General features: G+C 40.7%; 1 protein-coding gene across 5 annotated transcripts in view; it reads left to right on the top strand.

Moving 5' to 3' along the window:
- The window catches only part of CNTNAP2 (contactin associated protein 2), a 2322173-nt gene that overhangs the window by 1494503 nt on the left and 809276 nt on the right, over positions 1–18394 (top strand). For all 5 annotated transcript variants that reach the window (XM_086398240.1, XM_086398242.1, XM_086398243.1 and 2 more), the window contains one exon: positions 11063–11182. In XM_086398240.1, coding sequence (XP_086254366.1) covers positions 11063–11182 — 120 coding nt within the window. The remainder of the gene's footprint in view (positions 1–11062; positions 11183–18394) is intronic.

Here is an 18394-nt window from a genome sequence, read left to right as displayed (position 1 = left end):
GAGCTTCAGCATCAATTCTTCCTATGAATAGTCACAGTTGATCTCCTTTAGGATGGACTGGTTGGATCTCCTTGCAGTCCAAGGGACTCTCAAGAGTCTTCTCCAACACCACAGTTCAAAAGCATCAATTCTTCAGCGTTCAGCCTTCTTTATGGTCCAACTCTCACATTCACATAGCAAGTTTGTATTAAGTTCTGGGTCACCTCCAATATAAGAGAGCAGGAAAGTGAGGCTATTCATAAACTATCAATACTCAAAATGTCATGTTATAGCATTTATTAGTAAATGAACCATAAAGTTATTTTATGCTTCTTTCCAATTTTACATCAAATCATTAGAAGTGAACTTTTCCCTTTCTGTGCAATTAGGAAAAGACTACTTATGATGTTCCAAAGGTGACCTTTATGTATGTGTTCATTTTTGACTTGCGATTAACTTCCTAACATGGTTCATCCTTGGCCACTTCAAGCAATCAGTATGCTCTAGAAGGTAGTAACAAAAGGGATGCATCCCACATGCTTAATTGCTTCTCTCAAAACATGAGACATAGAAGAGGTTTTGGAGAGCCTTTCTCAGCTCATCAGCATCGTAGAGATTAGAGAGCTGTTGCTTTGTACTATTCAGAGCACCCAGCCTAAGACCTCGCATAGAGTGGGCCAAAAGCAACTATTTTATCAGCGGATATTCTTTATTAGAATGGTGGTTCAGGAACATGGTGGAGAGTCCTCCCCATCATCTATAAGAACCTTGGAGGAGCTCAGAAGTGGGAGTGGAGATGTTAGTTCAGTCAGTTGGCAACTGTATGTCTGTGTTAGATACCTAGAGATACTGTAACAAAGTAACAAGCAGAATGACTGTAAGGGAAATGTATTGCCTCACAGTTTTGAGGCTATAAATCTGCAGCCAAGGTGTCTTTTGATTGTTCTTTCTACAGGCTGTGAGAGAGAATCTATTACATACTTCTCTTATAGTTCCTGGGAGCCTCAAGTACCCCTTGGTTATGGTTAGCATTATCCCTGTGTCTTTTTTTTTTTTAATTTATTTATTTGACTGGTTTGGGTCTTATCTGTGGTATGTGGGATCTTTAGTTGCAACATGTGGGATATAGCTCCCCTTACCAGGGATTGAATCTGGGCACCCTGCATTGGGAGTGTGGAGTCTTAGCCACTGGAAACCAGGGAAGTCCCTATCTCTGTGTCTTCATGTTGTCTTCCCATTATAGGTATCTGTCTGTGTGTCCCAATTTCCCCTTTTTTATGAGGTACCAGCCCCCTTAGATTAGGGGCCACCCTAATGACCTCATCTTAACTTCAGTTCAGTTCAATTCAGTCGCATCTGATTCTTTATTACCCCATGGACTACAGCATGCCAGGCTTCCCTGTCCATCAGCAACTCCCAGAGCTTACTCAAACTCATGTACATTGAGTCAGTGATGCCATCCAGCCATCTCAGCCTCTGTCATCCCCTTCTCTTCCTGCCTTCAATCTTTCCCAGAATCAGGGGCTTTTCAAATGAGTCAGTTCTTCACATCAGGTGCCCAAAGTATTGGAGTTTCAGCTTCAGCATCAGTCCTTCCAATGAATATTCAGGACTGATTTCTTAACTTAATCACCTTCAAAAATCTTATTTGCAAATAAAGTTTAGAACTTCAAAACCTATTAGGGGATACATTTCAACCCATAGAAGTGCCCTTCTTGAATCAGTGTTTATGTAAGAAATGAAGCCATGGCACAAATCACAGGTTTTCTCTCTCTCTTTTTTTTTTTCAGGGGCTTTAGGTCTCAATCATATGTGTATTATGATTCGTTTCCATGTCCCCTTGCAATAGTCTCCTTATGCTCACGTTCACTCACTTCAGTGGTGTCTGACTCTTTGCAACCCCATGGACCCCATGGACCCACCAGGCTCCTCTGTCTATGGGATTTTCATGGCAAGAATACTGGAGTGGGTTGCCATGCCCTCTTTCAGAGGATCTTTCGGACCCAGGGATCAATCCTGCTTCTCCTGTGTCTCCTTCGTGTCCTGCATTGCAGGTGGATTCTTTTAACACTTAGCCACTGGGGAAGCCCATAATAATCTCCTAGTTGATATTAACTTTCCTTACCTGCCCAAGGTGGCTCAGTGGTAAAGAATCTGCCTTCAGTGCAGAAGTTGGAGGAGACATGGGTTCAATCCCTGCATCAGGGAGATCCCCTAGAGAAAGCCATGGCAACCCATTCCAGTATTCTTGCCTGCAGAAACCCATGGACAGAGGAGCCTGGTGGGCTACAGTCCATAGGGTCTCAAGAGTTGGACATGACTGAAGTGACTGAGCATGCAACGTTTCCACACAAGTGTCAGGAGGTACTCCTTAAACACAAAATTGATGATGTTACTACATTATTTTAAATTCTTTAGCCTATGCTTACAGAGTAAATACTAACTCCTTAGTCTTAGAGTCAAGACTTTTACTGCCACAGATGGAAGATAATAGTATACATTTAAGAGTTTTGAAAGCATTTTTAAAGGGGAAATCTTAATAGAGTTAATAATAAAGTATTATATATCCAAAACTACGTATTCGAGGTAATAAGGCAAAAACCAAGGAAGACAAATACGATAATGCAGATTTTAATCTGCATTTATATCTTAGGTGATTTAAGTCAATAGAAAAATGCTGACAATAAATAAGTGGGCAAAAGCCATAACTATACACTTCATAGAAGATTTTTAAATCTTTCCAATGTATATGTGAAAGTAAATTTTCAAATCAAACAATAATGAAGTTTTGTTTTTTTTTTTTTTTGCCAAGTAAGAAACTTTTCTTTTTCTTTTATTTTAAATCAATCTAGCTAGTGCTGGTAAAGATGCATTAACAGGCAAAGTTGTTGTTTATGTATTATCAAGACTCTGAAATTGACCATCAGATTTAGAGCTTATTCCCCGGTGGCTGATAGTGAGCAGAGGAATGAGTCTGTAACAACCACTAGTGAAACCTGGCCATTATGTATCCTGGATTCTGATGTTTACGTGGGCATCTCATACGCTTGAAGAAAGTCTAGAAAAGAGGGAGGAGAAGGGCCTGGCATTCCAAAGAATGAAACACAAGCTTCCCCAAGTTTACTTATGGAGCTAGGGAAACAGAAGTTTCTTTTCTTTTAATTATTTGTTATTTTTTCAGGATTAATCCAAGGAATATAAATTTTCTTTATAACCACAAACTATACCATTAATAATAAACACGAATCTATCTCACATATTCTAACAAAAATTCTCTCACTTTTACTTAGCAATCTCTATCAACTTTTTTTTATAATTTTTTACCTTTCATGGTTTAAATTCCTACAATAATGTGGTCACCCCCCATTCCGTTCCACCAACTAATTCCTTTTCTTATAATCCAGTTTCTACAAATGCTACCACCAAGAAATATTAAAAGAGTCACCCAAATCTGCTCATTAAATGTATTAGCATTTCCCTGACCTGATTCCCATTCCGATTTTCTAAAACAATTCATACTATTGAGACTTATCCTTTTCCCTGGGGGTGGCTCCTTGCTTGTACACTATCTTTACACTAAACATTCTTAAGTCATGCTTTGTTCCTAGTGCTTTAGACCTATTTCATATCTTTGCTCTTAAGCTCTTTGCTTTTCTTTCTACCCATGTGAAGTGTTGACATCTTTCGCTAATCAGCAACACTGGGAGTACATGGCTGCTGCTGCCAAGTCGCTTCAGTCGTGTCCGACTCTGTGTGACCCCATAGACGCAGCCCACCAGGCTCCCCCATCCATGGGATTCTCCAGGCAAGAACACTGGAGTGGGTTGCCATTTCCTTCTCCAATGCATAAAAGTGAAAGTGAAGTCATTCAGTTGTGTCCTACTCCTAGCGACCCCATGGACTGTAGCCCCCCAGGCCCCTCCGTCCATGGGATTTTCCAGGCAAGAGTACTGGAGTGGGGTGCCATTGCCTTCTCTGGGAGTACATTAGGTACTTAATAAGAATTTTTCTTTATATAGAACAATCACAGTATTTTTATATAGTTGTGATAGACAGGATAATCCTCTCTCCACCAAACATGTCTATATCCTAAACTGTGCAACCTGTGAATATATTACTTTATATGGCAAAGAGACTATGATTAAGTAAAGACCTTCTCATGAAGAGAGTGCCCCAAATTATCTGGGTGGGCCTGATGTAACCAGAGTTCTTTAAAATAGAGAGAGGTGACAATCAAGCAGAGAATCAGAGTGGAGCATGAGAAAGATCCCACTAACTACAGCTGACTTTGCAGATGAAGAAATAGGAAAATGAACCAAGGAATTCAGGTAGACTCCGGAAGCTGGGAAAAGCAAGAAAATGGATTCTCCCTTAGAGGTTTTCAGAAGGAATACAGCCCTGTTTAGCTCGGTGAAACCTACTTTGAACATCTGACCAATAGATTTCTTTCAACCCACTAAGCATTTGGTTACTGTTGCAGCAGCCCTCTGAAACTGATACAGTAGTGCTTTGTCATTTTGCATAACAGCTAATATGATATCACACAGACAATATTCAATATTTAATGAAAATGAATAAGTACTTAGGATTTGCCACTTTCTGGATATTTTTAAGCTATGAAATTCAATATCATGTGTTCAACGGTCATATTTCTGAACACCTGAGATTTATTTAAGAATATGTAGAATAATATGAGAAATTTGTTTGGGAGTAGGAGTTGAAACAGAAGAATTACTCGTCCAATAAATCAATGAACTTGATGAGTCTATTTATTTTGCCACTAGTCCAATTGCCTTTCTGTTCTCCTGCAGTCTACTAGAAAAGCTCGATCACTGACGATAGCTCAGATCCTCTCTTTCTTCGGTGGTTGCTGACTTAGCCCCTTCTGCGCTGTCATCTCCCTGGGGCTTGATATGCACAAACTGTGCAACCCAGATAGGACTCCACTGAGTACAGGGTTAACTGGCTGAGGCATGCAAGCTAAATACTAAATTCTTCTGTGCATTAAAATATCCATGCACTCAATGCTTTTTAGTTTAAAAAGTGTGTGATTTCACTTGATATTTATGCTAACTTGGTGGAGGAGGTACTATTGCCTTCATTTTATGGTTGAGAAAAAGAAAAGTTAAGGGGAGTGTCTTGGTCATAAATGACAGAAAGGAGATTTGAACAGAAATCTGTTAATTTCTAAGTGAGGGACAGAATGAATATAATTTTACTATATACATCTGTTCTTGCCATTTTGTCTCAGTGTTATTATTCCATGTATATATTTTGCAAGTGTATTTTTAATGATATTATAACTTATGCACATTATATAGTGTGGAAAACACTGGAAAGTATGAAGTTTTAAATCATCCATAATCTTACTGTGGAAAGACAACCACTGTGACCGTTTGAGTAATACTCAATGGTAACAGAGGTAACAAGAGTATTTTGGAAACATATATATTTCTTTCCAAATATTTTTCTGCACATCCATCCAAGTATATTTCTTTTGACATGTATTTTTATTTAGAGCTTATTTGGAGTTCTATTTTTATTATTCTGAGCGAAGTGAGGTGGCAGTCTAGCCTTATGTTATTTAAAATTGTACTGTATTGCCTTGCAGTGACCTGTTTTTCCTGTTTATATTAAAATATAAATAAAGAATTAGTCCACCCTTCTTGAGTTAATTTTTATTTTTTCATGATTAGAGCCATGCTTCTCAAAATGAAGTCAGAACCAGCAGTATGAGCATCACTTGGGATCTTGTTAGCACTGCAAATTCTCTACTGAGTCAGAATCTTTGGGGTGAGGCCCAGGAATCCCTGTCTTAACAAGCTCTCCAGGTGATTTTTCACACATGATAAAGTTTGGACTAAAGTTTTGCCTTTCTATTTGTGTTGATGAGGCAAAAGCAGCCAGTAAACCTGTTTTAGGTTAGAGACAAGCCGAATAATTGTCACACTTTGAAGAAAAATAAAAAGCTTCTCGCTTATCCAAATTTCCCTCACCCACATGCTTTCAACTGTGTGCTCAAAATGCTTGTATGCTTACACAGAAATGTTAGTAGTTCCCTATCCTTACTATCATCCAAGCGTGCTTTCATATGGATAGACTTCTTCTGGCAAGCCAACTAATCATTTATCAAAATCAGAACAGGATGAAGGGTAGGTACATTTTAAGTTTCATTCCAATAGTCTTTCTTAACCAGCTACCAGGTTATTAATAGCTTAATATAGAGTAAAAAGGAAAAGCACATTTTCTAGACCCTGTCCTCATGACAGTTCACAATCTTACTAGGAAGTAAAATTTTCATATATGTTTTAATTAACAACAATCAATCGAGTCTTACATTGACTATAATTAAGCATTATAGTTCATGAGATGAGCCCTGGACTGTACAGAAAGCAGGATGTTTTGATTAGAGAAGGTCTCCTCAAGAAAGGAAAAAGGTCAGTGGTGCCTAAATAATAATTATTGCATTAACAATAAACACTCCACCTATTAATTAATATAGGGGCTTCCCTGATGGCTCAGTGGTAAAGAATCAGCCTGTCAATGCTGGAGATGTGAATTCAATCCCTGGGTCGGGAAGATCCCCTGGAATGGCAACCCACTCCAGAATTCTTGCCTGGAAAATCCCATGGACAGAGGAACGTGGCAGGCTACAGTCCATAGGGTCACAAAGAGTTGGACATGACTGAGCACACATAACCATTAATTAATATACCTATGATACCTGTTTCCTGGTGGTGGTGGTTTAGTCGCTAAGTCGTGTCCGACTCTTGCAACCCAACGGACTGCAGCCTGCCAGACTCCTCTGTCCATGGGATTCTCCAGGCAAGAATAATGGAGTCAGCTGCCATTTCCTTCTCCAACCTATTTCCTAGACAAGGCTGCTGCTGTTGCTACTGCTAAGTCACTTCAGTCGTGTTCGACTCTGTGCGACCACATAGACAGCAGCCCACCAGGCTCCACCATCCCTGGGATTTTTCAGGCAAGAACACTGGAGTGGGTTGCCATTTCCTTCTCCAGTGCATGAAAGCTAAATGAGATTAAATATCTTTGCCAAGGTTATATAATTAGTGCTTGGTGGAGTCAGAATTTAAACTTAGATGTGTTTGACTGGAGCCCTGTTTCTTAACACTTGTTCCTTCATAGTTAACTCTGACTGAGAAGTTTTATAGATTGAGAAAAAGGCCTGTAGAAAACCACAGGCAATCCCAGAAAGGGTAAACATAGGTTAAATAAGTTCCTTTGTCAGATTTGCCTGAGCAGAGAGCAAGGTTGATGTCAGCAAGTTGCTGAAACCTAATGAGATCTGTAAGGATTTTGGAAGGTTTTGCATGCTTAGATGGCGATCTGGGACACACTGTCAGAGATGAGGAAGAACTATTACACATTTAACTTAAAGTAATGTTTTAGGACAAGACCAACATTGGATTAAAAAAGCATAATTGGGTGGGGAGTGAAGCGATATTTGGGTAGAGCAGTCAGTTAATAAGATGATTGCTATAAACCAGATATCAGATGATAAGGAAAATGACAGAGGGGACGCTGGAAAACAAAGATGACAGTTTTTAATGGTAGATTGGCTGAACTGGCTAATTGGAAAAACTAAGAATTTAAACCTTATCTTCTAAGTGATTTTTAACTGTACATAATAATTGCAATAATCTGAAGGAAGATTGTCAAAAGTTAACAAGGCAATTGGTTTCAGAGATTGTGAATTTAACGCATTCTTTCTTTCTTTCCAACTATGTCCACTTCCTGATCTTAAACGTGTGATCAGTTCCGTCTATTTTATCCTGTCTTATTTGTTTTATCCGTTCTCATAATAGCTCTGGCCATCTCACCATAGCCCTTTGGCAAGTATTGAGCTTCCCAGGCAGAGAAGGCAATGGCCACTCCAGTACTCTTGCCTGGAAAATCCCATGGACAGAGGAGCCTGGTAGGCTGCAGTCCATGGAGTCGCTAAGAGTCAGGAACGACTAAGTGACTTCACTTTCACTTTTCACTTTCATGCATCGGAGAAGGAACTGGCAACCCACTCTAGTGTTCTTGCCTGGAGAATCCCAGGGAGGGGGAAGCCTGGTGGGCTGCCGTCTATGGGGTGGCACAGAGTCGGACACAACTGAAGCGACTTAGCAGCAGCAGCAGCAGAGCTTCCCAGGTGTCTCAGTGGGAAAGAATCCATTTGCTAATGCAGGAGATGCAGGTTGATCCCTGAGTTGGGGAGATCCCCTGGAGGAGGAAATAGCAGCCCACTCCAGTATTCTTGTCTGGAAAATTCCATGGATGGAGGAGCCTGGTGGGCTACAGTCCATGTCGTCACAAAGAATCAGACATGACTGAGCATGCACGCAAATGGCAAGTATAGCCTATCTGCTCTCATTACCTTCTGAATTGCTTCCCTAAGATCTATTGTGTTTTGCTACAAGGAACCTTCTTTCTAAAACCTCTCTCAAAGTATATCATCTTTCTGCTGAAACTTTAAAAAATATTTCTTCACTGTCTTTTATTGCCTTACTTTACTTGGTATGGCATTCAGAATTAGAGTAACCATAGTTTATTATCTAAATTTGATAATTGGGAGGCAGAAAGTGGCATATTAATAATTGCATGCTCAGTTGCTCAGGCATGTCTGACTCTTTATGACCTCTTGGGCATGGCCTACCAGGCTCCTCTGTCCATGTAAATTTCCAGGCAAGAATACTGGAGTGGGTTGCCATTTCCTTCTTCAGGGGATCTTTCAGACCCAGGGATCAAACCCTCATCTCCTGCATTGACTGGTGTGTTCTTTACCACTGATCACTGGGACAAAAGTGTGTGGTTGTGCTTAACACTCTAGCCACATTTTCTTCCAGTTGCACTTCATGAATGAACAGTGGCTGAGTACTGAGTGAACTGCCCCTGCTCCAAAGGTCCCTGAACTGTGCTGTTCACAGCTGTACTTGTTTTACCTAATCTACTGCTCAACACATCATATGGGCTCAATGACTAGTTGCAGAAGGAAGAAAGCAAGTGGAAAGCAAGCCCTGAGTAAATCAAAGCATTTCAGAACTGTTGTAGTGTGCTGTGTTTGCTGAAATGAAATAGAATTTAAGGTCTAGCATCTTTGGGAAGAGGAAACATGGAGAGCCAAAGGGAGGCACCAAGAACCTGGGAGAGGGAAGTAGAAAGAGGCAGCCCCAGAGTCAGACCTTCGCTTTATAACTTAGGAAAGGGCAGATGCTGGGAGTGTTGAATTCAAGAGCACTTTTCCAAAAGACTCCACTTATCAATATATAGATTTTTACCAATAGTAGTGATCTCGAGTGGCCTCGGCCAGCAATGGCTCAGAGAGGGGCTTGGGTTCCCAACCAGAAACTGAAGCCAGGTCGCAATGGTAAGAGCACCAGATCCTAGCCATTAGACCAGTGGTCAGTGACAAGGGCCCTGACCCTTTAGCTTTGCGGAAAAGAATTTCCACAAAGACAGAAAGCAGTGAAGCAAGTAAAGTATTTATTAAGAGGAAAAGAGTACAATATGTGTGGATATAGACACTCAGGCAGACTCAGAAGGAGAATCTTTGCTAGTTTGAATCACTTACGTGGGGCATTTCTTCCAGGTTTCCCTTGGCCAATCATTTTGATTTGCCTGGTTCACAGTCTATATTTGCTGTATCTCAGGACCCTTCTGGAGAAGGCAATGGCACCCCACTCCAGTACTCTTGCCTAGCAAATCCCATGGACGGAGGAGCCTGGTAGGCTGCAGTTCATGGGGTCACTAGGAGTCAGACACGACTGAGCGACTTCACTTTGACTTTTCACTTTCATGCATTGGAGAAGTAAATGGCAACCCACTCCACTGTTCTTGCCTGGAGAATCCCAGGGATGGGGGAGCCTGGTGGGCTGCCATCTATGGGGTTGCACAGAGTCGGACATGACTGAAGCGACTTAGCAGCAGCAGCAGCAGCAGCAGCAGCAGCAGGACCCTTCCATGTGTGTGCATGCATCTCTTTGCCAAGATGGATCCTACTGCAAGGGCATATGGGTTGATCACCCCTTGACTTTACTCCCACTTTGACCTTTAAGGAGCCTTTCTGCACACGTGTGGTCAGGGAAGTCTCCTGACTTCAGGAATGAGAAATATGTGGTCTGGGCAAGGCCCAACCTCCTCGCTTAATTGCCCTGCTAGGAATTTCGTCCATAGGGGATGAATCTCCAATGCTTTACCCTGTGTTGGGGTGAGGGGCCATCTACCTCCTGTCTCAGTAGTTCTTAGCTAAATACTGTCTAATCCCTCATAAAGTCAGTGTAGAGCTATTTTTAAAAAGTTTTCACAACAGTGTTTTAGAAGTTCCAGCTATAAAGGAGGTATGTCAGTGTCCATTCTGTGCTACTGAAATCAGGTGCATTCTCTGTGAGAAAAGAAAATGTGCTGGGAGCAAGGGAACAAAAAGGAACATGATGAAAAGCTACAACCTAATTACATAAATGTCTTTTTTTTTTTTAACAAAAACTAGATTTAATGTAATTAAAGCACTTGTAACAAAATGAAGCAGGGGCATTTCTTTCCTTTTTTCCTGAAATAAAGGAAGGTTAGCAATCACATGCTGTTTGTAGGAAATTTATACTAAATATGCAAAAATGTGTCTGTGTGTTTGTCTGTCTGTGTGTGTGGGGTCGGGAGGGGGGCAGATTTTCTCTGATCTCTTAGCTGATTGACCGACAATGCAGTCAATATTCATGGCCTTTCAGTTATGTTCCTTACAGTAAGGAGATATCTGTAAATAAGTATAAACTAAATATTTTTCAATGCTCATGAGCACCTGTTTTAAGCAAACATTACATTTATTCCACAATTTATTGAATTTTTTTAGACTTTTCCCTAACTATAAAGCCATAGCAGGAACTTAATGTCTTTGTTAGGTCAGAAAGAATGCTTGTGGACTAAAGATCAAATTGTGAGTTAACTTGTAGAAAAAAGAGGGCTCATTCTAACTTGAGGATATGCTTCTAATCAGCAGTTTGGTAGCATTTGGTCTGTAACTGGGGCATGGATCTCGGGAGGCTCTTTTTTGGGTGCTGAGCTCATGCAGGATATTTCTTTCCAGCCATCTATGAGCCTTCCTGTGAAGCATACAAACACCTGGGCCAGACCTCAAATTACTACTGGATAGATCCCGATGGCAGTGGATCACTGGGGCCTCTGAAAGTTTACTGCAACATGACAGGTAACTATGCCCCATTTATGTGTCATGAAGATGGCTTTTCTGTATGTTGGGAATGAATAGCACCACTGATGTTTGTTTCTCCTGTGCTGTGTTCTTGTCAATACATGAATGAAGCTAAATACTGCTGGGTCTGTTAGGCTAAAGGGTGAAGTGTAGTTTGACACTGAGTTTTGTTGTTATTTTTTTTAAGTCTACCTTCTGATTTGAACAGTTAATAATTAGCATTTTTAAAAAATCAGCATGTAGAGGAAAAAGTATAAAGTGAAATTGAAAGGTTGAAGTCCCCAGAAAGAACTAGCCCATGAAGAAGCCGCCACAAGAACCTGGACTGGGGAAGGTTGGTGTCATCTCTCAAAGCACTCACACTGCACATGGGAGAGGAAGCTCCGAGGCCACTCCAGGCCCTGCTCTACAGCAGACTGATTCAGTTATACACACATGCATCCTTCTCATATTTGGTGATGCTGACTCAATGGACACGGGCTTGAGTAAACTCTGGGAGATGGTGATGGACAGGGAGGCCTGGCGTGCTGCAGTCCATGGGGTCACAAAGAGTCTGACACGACTGAGCAACTCAACTGAACTGAACTGAATAGCATAGGGCCTTGTTTGCCCATAGGACCTTATTTGCCCATTCTTTAACTCCAGCTTGCACCTGCTAATCCCAAACTCCCAATTCATCCCACCCCCAACCTCCTCCAGCTTGGGAACCACAAGTCTGTGCTCCATGTCTGTGAGTCTCTTTCTGTTTTGTAGATAAGCTCATTTGTGCCACGTTTTAGATTCTACATACAAGTGATATATGGACTTATTTCACTTCGTATGACAATCCTTAGGTCTGTCCATGTTGCTGCGAATGGCATTCTTTCATTCTTCTTCTGGGGCTGAGTAATATACTATTCTGTATGTGTACTATATCTTCTTCATCCATTCATCTGTCAGTGGACGTGTGGCTTGCTTCCATGTCTTGGCTGTTGCGAATAGTGCTGCTATGAACACAGGGATGCATGTGTCTTTTTGAATTATGGTTTTGTCCAGATATATGCCCAGGAATTGGATTGCTGGATAGTATGGCGACTCTATTTTTAGCTTTTTGAGGAATTTCTATATCATTTCCCGTAGTAACTGCACTACTTTATATTCCCACCAACAGTCAGGAGGTTTTCCTTTTCTCCACACCCTCTCCAGCATTTGTTATTTGTAGATTTTTTTAATGATGGCCATTCTGACCAATGTGAGGTTGTCTCGGAAAAGGCAATGGCACCCCACTCCAGTACTCTTGCCTGGAAAATCCCATGGACCGAGGAGCCTGGTGGGCTGCAGTCCATGTGGTCGCTAAGAGTCGGACACAATTGAGTGACTTCACTTTCACTTTTCACTTTCCTGCATTGGAGAAGGAAATGGCACCCCACTCCAGTACTCTTGCCTGGAGAATCCCAGGGACGGGGGAGCCTGGTGGGCTGCTGTCTATGGGGTCGCACAGGGTTGGACATGACTGAAGCGACTTAGCAGCAGCATATATAAAATCTACATTATCTAAAAGATAAAATGCAATTAAAATATGTAATGGATACAGAAACAAGAAAAAAAAATGTGAATTTCTTCATAGACTTTGTGAAAAGGAAAAAGAATATTTAAGTGTACCTCTAGGATCCTTTTTCTAGGTTTTGCCATTCATATATTTACTATTTTGTCAGAAATTGTGTCGTGTGAGAATAAATTGATATCGTAAATGCCTTCATGGTGTTCACAACTTATAATAAAAACAAGCACTAAAAAAGTAAACAAATATAAGTAATTTTTCTGCAGAGAAAAGTAATGGAATTGTGAAGAATGATTTATTTTGGATAGAGCATTTAAAAAAAGAAAAACCTCCCTAGGAAGCAACATTTTAGCCAAAATGTAGCATATGGATGAAGACAAGGCACTCAAAAAGGTGAGAAAGGAAGAGAAGCCCTGAAAATTTACACTCCAAGGCATGAAAAAAGTCATTTTCTTCGAAGGAACTAAAACCCAAGTGACTGAAGCATAATAAGACTGTAGGGGCCCAAAATGAAGTGGAGGAGACAGGCAGGAGCAGAGCAGATCAGGAAGTAAGGATGGTGGTACTGGGGGAAGAAAATATTTTTATTTTTTGAATTATGTTTCAGTGTAGTGGGTGGGAAGCTATGGAAAGGTTTTAAACAGGGGAATGAACAGGCCTTAAACAGGTTTTAAACAGGTCTCAGTTAAAACTACTGAGGCAGGAGGTAGATGGGCCCCCCAGGGTAAAGCGGTTGGAGATTCATTCTCTATTGACAGAAACTCCAAAACAAGAATAGCGGGACAATTGAAGGAGGAGGACAGGCCTGCTCAGACCACATATCTCTCATTTCCGAAGTCAGGAGCCCTCCCCCACCACACATGCACAGAAAAGGCTCCTTGCAGGCCAAAGGGGAGTGATGTCAAGGGATGTTCTACCCAGATACCTCTTTGGTAGAGTCCAGCTTGGCTGACAGATACGTGCATGCGCATGGGAGGATCCTGAGATGCACAAAATGTGGACTACAAACCAGGCGAATCAAAATGATTGGCCAAAGGAAACCCAGAAGAAATGACCATAAAAGTGATTCCAACTGCCATGAGGGTGTGACTCAGCAACCCTCTGACTGGGAACCCACGCCTGGCTCCTAGCTGCTGCACGCCGGGGCCACCCTAGATCAATACCAAGATCGATACCACTTTGAGCACCACGAATGACAGGCTGAAAGCACTGCAACCAGGTCTGAAGCTATAGTCAAGGTCCAGGGAAGAAAAGATGCTTCTCTGGACTTGGGTGGTGATAGTTTAAGTGTTGAGAAGAGAAGCATTTCAGATGTATTTTGAAGGTAGAACTGTCATCAAAGACCCCGATTCTGGGAGAGATTGAAGGCAAAAGAAGAGGGAGGAAGAGGATGGGATGGTTAGGTAGCAACACTGACTGAATGGAGACGAATTTGAGCAAACTCTGGGAAATAGTGAAGGATTTGTGAAGGATGGGAGAATAATGGTTAAAGAGAGTTATCAAGAATAACTCCTGAATATATGGATTAAGTAACTCAGTGAATTATAGTGCCATTTTGGAGACATGCAAAATAAAGGAAAGAACAGATTTAGAGGAATTTCAAGAATTCAGTTTTGACCTATTTAAATATGAAGTGCTATATGCCATCTCAGTTGACGTGCAAATTTTGCAGTTGAATAAGCCCTGAAAAGATGTTTGGGTTAGAGATTAAAATGTGCTAATTGTTAGCATATGAATATATGAGAAATGATAGTATCACTTAGAGGATTGTAAACTGGGAAAAGGCATCCCAGGAATGTAGTCCTAGGAACTCAGTAGGTAGATCAGATTTCTAGTGATGAAATATTCTTTGTGTCAAGAATGTAATAAGTGGAGGAAAAGTGTCTAAGAGAATCCTGGCGACAAGTGGGTCATCCATGTGGATATTGAATTGACTGTTTGGATCCTAAAATTTATAAAATAGATTGGGAGGATGGAGAATGACTTTGAATCAATGGAAATGTATATAATGACTGAGAAGGCCCCATGGTCCTTCTAGGTTAGACTCCTCCTGCCCTCCATGCACCCCACCTCTTGTTTGTAAAAAAGCTTTACTTCCTATGCCTTCCCTTAGTTCCAAAGAGCAAATTTAATCACAGAAATGACAAAAGGCATAAACAAAAGATAATATTCAAGCAAGACAAAATAAGAATAGGTTCAGTTCAATTCAGTCCAGTCTCTCAGTCGTGTCCAACTCTTTGAGACCCCATGGACTGCAGCACACCAGGCCTCCCTATCCATCACCAACTCCCGGAGTTCACTCAAACCCATGTCCATTGAGTTGGTGATGCCATCCAACCATCTCATCCTCTGTCGTCCCCTTCTCCTCCTGCCTTCAATCTTTCCCAGCATCAGGGTCTTTTCAAATGAGTCTGTTCTTCACTTCAGGTGGCCAAAGTATGGGAGTTTCAGCTTCAGCATCAGTCCTTCCAATGCATATTCAGGACTGGTTTCCTTTAGGATGGACTGGTTGGATCTCTTTGAATTCCAAGGACTCTCAAGAGTCTTATCCAACACCAGAGTTCAAAAGCATCGATTCTTCGGTGCTCAGCTTTCTTTATAGATTAGCCTTAAAATAAAGCCAAGAACATTTAGTTCCTTTTCAAGGGCTATAGATAATATCCTGAGCCACCTCCTTGAGTTATTTTGCAGATTCTAAATCCTCCACCTGATGGAAAAAAAGTTAACTGCATGCTGACCAGCAGTATCTATATCCCAGACAAGTTGTAACAAAAGGATGATAATTGAGATTCCCGAAACATCGCTGTGTTACCTCACCATCAACCCAATCAGAGAACTGTGCAGGAGCTGGTCATGCACCACACCCCTAATGTTGCCTTTAAACATTTCTTACCTGAAAGCCATTGAGGAATTCAGGTTGTTTGAACATAAGCTGCCCATACTCCTTTCTTGGTGCCTTGCAATAAATGCTGTACTTTCCTTCACTAGGATCCAGTGTCAGTAGACTAATTTTGTTACATATTCAGTGAGTGGACACAAGTTTAGTTTAGTAACAAAACAGTTGAAATTTGGTACCAGGGAAAAGGAAGCAATTGATGATCCTGTATTTTTAAAGAATGGCTTTGGCAACTGGGAATAGGATGTTCCAAAGGAGACCCACACAATAAGAGAGGAAAACAAATCAGAAAGTCACTGTTATAATTCAGGAGTTGAAACTGAGATTTAAGGTGGAGGCCATGAGGTAAAGGAGAGGATTAATTTGATAGATATTTAGAAAGTTGAGTTGACCAGACTGTGGCTGGTGAGGTTGAAAGTAATTCCCAAGTTTCTTTCTTGGGAAACCCATATGTTGGAGTACAGAAGAGCAGGTATGGGTCAAGAAAAGGTGGGACTCTATGTTGCCTTCAGCAGCTGTAAATCAGCCTGTTAGAGCTGTACTGTGGGCATACACTATGCAGATTCCCTGAAGACTTTGAGCCCAATTAATCTCTCTGTCTCAGTTTCCTTGTAAATAGAGTAGGAATTGGAATGAGTTGATCTCTACACTGCCTTCTATACTTAAAAAGACTGAAAAATTCTATTATTGCTATGAAACATGAAAGAAAAATATCACTATTCACATAATTTAGAGACAAAATCCTCTTGCCTCAAACAAGCTTGAATTTACTCATTTCTTGGCCGTGTTTGACATAAATTGGCATTCTTCATTTTTTATCATAAAGCAGTCCTTCTACCATGCGATTCTCCTTTTGGCTATCTGTACTTCAGTGCTTCATCACTTGGAAATTAGGGGGTGCCCTAAATGACACATCTCAAGTGCTCAGTTGACACTAAGGAGACAGTGTATTCATTGAATCTTTTGTAGAAGAATCCATCACTCCATCCAAGTCAAAGCCTGGTTTCCTTTTTAAGATCTTAGGGCACATTATAAAACGTGGTCATTGGTATCCTCACCCTCCCTCTCAATTTCTGTTCTCTTTCTGAAAATTTGGTGTCATAGATATAATTTTTAATGAATGTATATTATCATATATTTATAATATTTGCCTCTTTCATGTGAATACTTTTCTAACACTTCAGCTTCTTATTTCTATTTTCTTAAGATGCTTATCAACATTTTCTAGAAACCTTGAGTTTTTGTATTTAAAGCTTCATTTAGTTCTCTCTTCCCAGGGATTAATAATATCAATAGTAAATAAAGCCAGATCCAGCCATTATCCTTGGAAAATTACTGCTTATCCTTAAATCAAAAACTGTGCTTTCCTCAATATTCTATCTCAAATTCATCTTTATAACTCTCTTTGCATTCATATTTAATTTTTAAAAAATTAAGTAAACATCTGTGCTGTTTGATGTGATGTTTAAAGCCCAAGTAAGGAACACCTCCTGCATTCTTCCTAGCACTACCTTTGTAGTTTTATCAAAAAACCATTAAGCTTGTTTACATAATTTGTACTTTATAAAGCCCTGGGATTTAGCTGATCAAATTCTATTATCCTCTATAATGGTAAAAGCTGTTCATGTCTTTTTAATCTAATATTTATAGAGAGCTTGTTACTCAAGTTCCTAAGCACTTGCTCTCAGTAATATAATTTTTTTTATCACATGCCTCTCAGAAGTTTCTGTAGTGCAGTGTAGGGGGTGGGGGTGACAATGGGCTGCCAGGGTGGGACTCTTGGGCTCTAGTAGAAAGAATCATGAACCTGCCCCACACTCCTTGTTGCCATAACCCCCCACCTACCCCTCAGCAAAGCAAAGCAGTTCCTTCTCTATTTTCTGCTTTCAATAACACCAATTTATTATATCAGTTTTCATGGGTCAAGGCTCTGGCACAGGTTAGCTAGGTTGACTGCTCAGGGTCTCACAGGCTGAAATGAAGGGGTCAGCAGGGCTGTGGTCTCATCTGAGGCTTGGCATCCTCTTCCACGTTTGTACAGGTTGTTGACAGAATTCAATTCCTTCAGGTTTTAAGACAGAGGGTCCCATTTTCTTGTTGGCCATTTGGCTGTGGCTTGCTCCTAGAGGATGCTCCCAGCCATGCATCCTTCTCATGTCATGGCAATGGGAGAATCTCTGACCTCTAGACTCGCTTTCAAGAGTGCACGTGATTAGGCCATCCCTCGTAATCACCCAGTATAATACTCGTTCGATTAACTCAAGTCAACTAGGGGCCTTACTGACACCAGCAAAATCTCTTCACCTTTTTTTTTGTTTGTTTGCTTTGTTTTTTGTACCAGCTAGTCATTTTATTTTATTGAAGGATAATTGCTTTACAATGTTGTGTTAGTTTCTGCTGTACAACAAAGTGAATCAGCAATATGTATACATATATCCCCTCCCTCTTGAGCCACCCTCCCCCCCAACCCATCTAGGTCATCACAGAGCATATAGCACCTTTGCTGTATAGGGTAACATAATCTCAGTAGTGATAACCCATCGTATATATACACTTCTCACCTACATTCAAGGAATAGGATCAGGGAGTATACACCAGGGTTTGGGAATGTTGGGGGAATACTTTGTATTCTTTTTCCCCACTCTTTATACTATTCATAACTCCAGCTACATAGAGTCTTACCTATTGAGTAACAGTGCCAAACTTAGTTTGTAAAAAATTAAGGTTTATTATTTATTACTTGTGGTTTTTATCATATTGTTCAAAATAGGAA

The sequence above is a fragment of the Bos grunniens genome, chromosome 4 (assembly GCF_055505025.1).
Source record: "Bos grunniens cultivar Pamir isolate PY7600 chromosome 4, Bosgru_T2T1.0, whole genome shotgun sequence".
NCBI classification, from domain to species: Eukaryota; Metazoa; Chordata; class Mammalia; order Artiodactyla; family Bovidae; genus Bos; species Bos grunniens.
This window is presented reverse-complemented; position numbering and strand designations above follow the sequence as displayed.